General features: G+C 36.4%; 1 protein-coding gene across 3 annotated transcripts in view; it reads left to right on the top strand.

Moving 5' to 3' along the window:
* Positions 1–6,000, top strand: part of CFDP1 (craniofacial development protein 1) — a 129,738-nt gene that overhangs the window by 5,663 nt on the left and 118,075 nt on the right. For all 3 annotated transcript variants that reach the window (XM_023741916.1, XM_004387823.1, XM_023741917.1), the window contains exons 2-4: positions 1,573–1,690; positions 3,541–3,760; positions 4,074–4,201. In XM_023741916.1, coding sequence (XP_023597684.1) covers positions 1,573–1,690; positions 3,541–3,760; positions 4,074–4,201 — 466 coding nt within the window. The remainder of the gene's footprint in view (positions 1–1,572; positions 1,691–3,540; positions 3,761–4,073; positions 4,202–6,000) is intronic.

The following is a 6,000-nucleotide window of genomic DNA, read 5'->3' as shown; positions in this document are numbered from 1 at the left end:
ATACAACCCTGATGCACACCTTTTCTGACTTTAAACTACGCAGTATCCCCTTGTTCTGTTCGAATGACTGCCTCTTTGTCTATGTATAGGTTCTACATAAGCACAGTTAAGTGTTTTGAAATATATCTCCATTTGTTCAGGTATTTTTAACTTCAAGTTCCAATTGTTCATTGCTAGTATATGATAATACAGTTAATCTTTGCATACTAACCTTGTAGTCCACAACCTTGTTGGACTCATTTATCAGTTCTAGAGGCTTTATTTTTGCAGATTCTATAGGATTTTCGACATAGACAATCATGTTATGTGTGAATAAAAATAGTTTTACTTCTTCCTTTTCAACTTGTATGCCTTTTATTTCTTTTGTTTGGTTTACTGAACTTGATACAACTTTCAGTATGATGTTGAATAGGAGTGGTGAGGGTGGACTTCCTTGCCTTGTTGCCAGTATGAAGGGGGAGAGCATCAGTATTTTACCATTCAGTGTGATGTTAGCTATATATTTTTCACAGATGTCTTTTATCAGGTTAAAGATGTTCTCTTTTCTTTATTTGCTGAGAGGTGAATTTTGTCAGATGCTTTTTCTCCATTTGTTGATGTGATCATGTGTGGTCTTCTTTAGAAGTCTATTCATACGCCGGATTACAGTGATTGGTTTTTTAAAATTTTGAACCAGCCTTTTCCAGGATAAAGTTTTATAGTACGTGTAAATTTTTCTAAGAAAAGTACATCAGTTGGTCATGATTTTTTTTTGGTATATTGGTTGACTGCTAACCGAAAGGTTGGTGGTTCAAGCCCAGCCAGTGGCTCCGTGGGAGAAAGACCTGGTGATCTGCTTCTGTAAGGATTACAGCCAAGAAAACCCTATGGGGCAATTCTACTCTGTCACATTTGGGTTGTTATGAATCAGAATCGACTTTGACAGCACTTAATAACAACAACAAATGTTATATTTCAAATAAAACTCTGTGTGAAATTTACAAAAGCTAGTTGAATCTCTGTGGGCAGGATTTATTGACTAGTGCCCACAGTGTGTGCTCAGACTGGGCATACACGCAACTCTTTTGTTGGTGTCACTGACTGAAGATGGGAAATAGATGTGTTTGTTCCTTTTATGTTTAACTGGAAGTCTTTAGACCTCTTTCTAAATCCCTATGATTGACAAGACAAAATATGCTTTTGAAAGATACCTAAGATGAGGTGTATTAGTTTCTTTTTTGAAAAGTACATTAATAGAATTATAATATCTTTTAATTAATTAGTTCAGCAAATACTTACAAATCAAGACATATCTTCATGGAATGTAGAGCACAGCAGGAATTGCAAACATTAAATAATTAGAAGTAGGATAAAAATTATGAAGGGGGATGTATGGACTGCCATGGAAGCCTATAATCGGGGACCTTAGCCTAGTCTTCAGGGACAGAGATGGCTTCCCTAAGAAAATGTTGTTTTAGATGAATAGGGAAAGGTATGATACGGTGGAAACTGCCTTTTTCTTGATGAAAATATCTCATCTTGATGTGAAACCTTCATTCCTGTCTGTCTGACCACCCTATTATGTGATTTCAGGTGGAGAGTATAGTGAAGATGATGTAAATGAATTAGTGAAGGAAGATGAAGTGGATGGTGAAGAGCAGACACAGAAAACCAAAGGGAAAAAAAGAAAGGCTCAGAGCATTCCGGCCAGGTGATGCTGCCCTCAGGGTCCTTAGAAATCAGGGGCTGTTGTCATGACCCTCCTATTGCTAGGATTGGTCTGATTGTAGATTTTGTACTGACAGGGTTCCTTGCTTTTTTCTCTTTGAGGGAAACATTTGCTGATATTTTAAGATTAAATTCTTAGTCTATGGCAAGCTGTAAAAATTTTTGAGCTTTAAAATCAAATTTTTTAATAGGTAATATGTACACATGGTAAAAACAAAAAGCTCATCAGTACAGAAGTGCATACCTTATTTCTAGCTCTTGTTGCTTTTCCTCAAAAGAGCTATGTTACCAGAGATAATCTGTACAGGTACAAACATGTATGTATTTCCAATCCTCTTCCTTCTAATAGACTTTATTTTTTGGAGTGGTTTTAGGTTTACAAAAATATTGTGTAGAAATTTCTGAACAGAGTTCCCGTATACTCCCTGCCCCTGCACATCATTTATCGTATTTTTTAATTGTTGTAAAAATATATATAACACCACATTTGCCAGTTCAGCGTTTTCACATGTAAGATTTAGTGGTATCAATTACATTAACATGTGCAGCCATCACCAGTAATCGTTGCCGAATTTTCCATCACCGTAAACAAACTCGCTGTTTCCTAAACAGCCGTTGATACTATTAACATCTTGCATTCCTGTGGTGCATCATAATTGATGAACCAATATTGATATTCTTAACTAACATCCATAGTTTAGTGTTGTACAGTTCTATAGCTACCCTCTTTTTTAAATACAAATAGTAGCAAACTTTACCTTTCCTTTTTCACTTTGCTTATTTCACGTTTTGGAGATGGTACCTTGGCAGTACATTTTGAGATGTGTCATTCTTTTCAGTGACTGAGTGGTAGTACATTATATGGATAGACTGTGCTTTAAGCATTCCCTTATTGAGAGACATTTAGTCTTTACTACAAACAAGCAAGACTGCAGTGAATATTCTTTGTATATGTATTTGTGTACATGTACAAGCATATCTGTAAGTCAGATTTATAGGTAGAATTATTTGATTCAAGGTTATATGCAGTTAAAAATTTTTTATAGATATTAGCAAATTGCCTCCCATGGGGGTGGTGCTTATTTACACTCCCACCAAAACTGTATGAAAATTCTGACACGTTATTTAGCTCGGATAAGGGCATCTTCCATAGAAGTCTTTTACATCTCTTTGATTTTGTTTCTGCCTTCGTGGGCACTGAAGCAAAAGGCAGATTGTAGTTTTTCGAAAGGGAAGAAATGGTTTTAGGTATAAGATAATTCACGTGAAGTCAAAATAGCCTTAAACAGTTTATTCTTACAAGTCTTGAACCCAGTTCTTTTGTCCTTGAGTTTTTCTGATTCCAGCTTTTTGTATCTTCAGAAAGTGGAAGAAACTGATTTTTTTTCTTTCTTTCTTTCTGAAAACTCTAGGAAGAAACAGTGCAAATAAATTTGAAGTTCTTCTAATAAAAAATATTCTCCAAATGGAATGGCTTTAAAAAGTAAAAAGTGTCTGGTATATGTATGTTCTTAGAACACTTTCTGGATACATTGATCCTCTGAGGTGATTTTGGGTGTTTTCTTGTGAAAATAGCTGGTCCCGATTTAGAAGTAGAACACTGTATTTTGATTCTAAGTGTCTGGAGAAAATGCTAACACTCAGGGCTCACTTCTTTTTTTCTTCAGAAAATCCCAGCTTGCCCTCTTCCGTAAGTGTGTTAGTTAGTGGTACCCAGATTTAAAAGTTTTCTTAGGCTTGCAAGATTGTGTTTGGAAGTGAGGAAGGAATAACTGAAATCGTTTTACATTCTCTGTCTTGTCTTTCCTTTTTCTTGTGACTTTTGGTGATCAGGAAGAGAAAACATAGTGGCCTCTCATTAGAAGGAGAGGAAGAGGAGGATGCCACAGCGGAATCCGGAGGAAGCAGCAGTGAGGAGGAAGATGCAGTTGCAGAGCAGGAAAAGGGCATCGGGTCAGAGGATGCAAGAAAAAAGAAGGAGGATGAACTCTGGGCCAGCTTTCTCAATGATGTAGGACCAAAATCAAAAGTGCCCCCAAGTACACAAGTTAAGGTAAGTCAAGAGATTAATAAGAATACTTCTGCAGAAATACCCAAAGTTCCCCAAGATAGATTTTATTTACAAATTGAGATTTGAAGCTTACAGCAGAAGTCAGACTTGATGCCTTTTGATAGTAACTCTACTAATGATAAGGAAAGCATTCCATTTGTTAGAAAAATAAGCCTTTCTAATTAAATAAATTTCCAGTATGTCTTTAACTGTTTATAAATGAAAGGTTTAAGAGCAGCCATGCATAGTGTGTTTGGGTGGTTCTTTTAGATTTTACCCTTTGGTGAAACTGATTACATTTCTTGCTTTTTTATAGAGAGGAGAGGAGACTGAAGAGACAACTTCAAGTAAATTGTTGGTCAAAGCAGAAGAGCCAGAGAAGCCTAAAGAAACAGAAAAGGTCAAAATCACCAAGGTGTTTGATTTTGCTGGTGAAGAAGTCAGGTAAGGTGACCTTCAGAAACTTTGAAACTAGTTCTTTTAAAAATGCACATCTTTCTAAATAGTGTTAGACATCTACCCTCGTTCGAATCTGTCATAATAGTCTTAGTCTTCTAGCTATAACAGAAATACCACAAGTGGATGGCTTTAACAAGGAGAAATTTACTTTCTCACGGTCTAGTAAGCTGGAAGTCCAAATTCAGGGTGTCAGCTCCAGGGGAAGGCTTTCTCTCTCTGTGGGCTGTGGAGGAAGGTCCTTCTCATCAGTCTTCCCCTGGACTAGGAGCTTCTCTGTGCAGGAACCCTGGGTCCTTGGTCCAAAGGACGTGCTCTGCTCCTGGCACTGCTTTCTTGTTGGTATGAGGTCCCCCATTCTCTGCTTGCTTCTATTTCCTTTTATCTCTTGTAAGATAAAAGGCAGTGCAGGCCACACGCCAGGGAAACTCCCTTTACATAGGATCAGGGATGTGACCTTAGTAAGGGTGTTACAATCCCAGCCTAATCCTCTTTAACATAAAATTACAATCACAAAATGGAGGACAACCACACAATACTGGGAGTCATGGCCCATTCAAATTGATAGACACATTTTTTGGGGGGACATAATTCAGTCCATGACAGTAATATTTTGGGAGTGTTATATCTGAATTGAAGGAAAACGGTGTCTCCATGAATTATCAGGGAACGTGAGGAAGATCCTTTTCATATGTGGTAATGTAGTTTCTGGGTATTATGAAGTGGTCTGCTGAACAGAAGTAAGGAAATGAAGAATTAAGTGTTTGGTTCTGCTTGCCATTGCCATGCTTTATGACCTTGGTAAGTCATTTCTCCCTTAATTATTTTTCCTTAATTGTGAAGTATGAGCCCCCGTGAGGCGTCTGAAATCAGCTAAGAATTGGAAGTAATAGGAGAGAAATTTGGTTCCAGTTATTTTCCTTATTTTAATGTTATTTTTTAAATTGATTCATGAGGTTTGTTGACTATAGTTCAGAAAAGCAGTAGAGGCTTGACCAGTTTAGCCTCCTGGCTGTTCTCAGTAAGAGCTGCATACTAAAAATTCCCTGTCCCCCATTTATGTAAATTTTATAGTGTGAAAACAGCAGACCTATAGTTTAGAATTAATTGAGAATATATGAATTGCTAATCACTTATTTTATGGGTGTTCACATTTATTTTCCTTGATAGTAATTAGATCCGTAGGTTCTGTGAAAAATTTGATTTCCCCTCAAATTTTTATTCTAGTAGTTTCCAGCAGTTATTTTATCTAGTGAAAATATATTTTGGAAAAAAGATTTTGGCATCATAAGTTTTATGAATGGTATGGGGCATAACTTTTCATTATTTAAAAAAAATTTTCTCTCCAACTTTTTCTTCTGGGGGGAAAAAAAAAACCTTACAAGAATAATATTGCAACCAACACCCATATACCTACCATCCAGATTCAACATTTGTTAACATTTTGCCTCCTCTCAGTAGCTATATTTGTATTTCTCTTTTTTTGTTTTGCCTGAACCATTTGAGAATTACTTGTAGACATTGTGACACTTTACTTTTAAATAGTATAGCATGTATCTCCTAAGTATAAGGGCATTCTCCTTCATAACACAATATAACCCTCACATCCAGTAAATTTAACATCAATGCAGATAATCTAAACTCTCTGTGGGGGACTCTTTCTAAATTGTCAATCTTTCGTAGACCTGTACTTTTCTTAAATATAATAGAAAGGAATTACTAGGAAAATTTTGCATCACGTGTGACTCATTCTGGAAGTTTGACAATACCTGAACTGGTCTATGCTC

The sequence above is a fragment of the Trichechus manatus genome, unplaced genomic scaffold, assembly GCF_000243295.1.
Source record: "Trichechus manatus latirostris isolate Lorelei unplaced genomic scaffold, TriManLat1.0 scaffold00194, whole genome shotgun sequence".
In the NCBI taxonomy this organism is placed as follows: Eukaryota; Metazoa; Chordata; class Mammalia; order Sirenia; family Trichechidae; genus Trichechus; species Trichechus manatus.
This window is presented reverse-complemented; position numbering and strand designations above follow the sequence as displayed.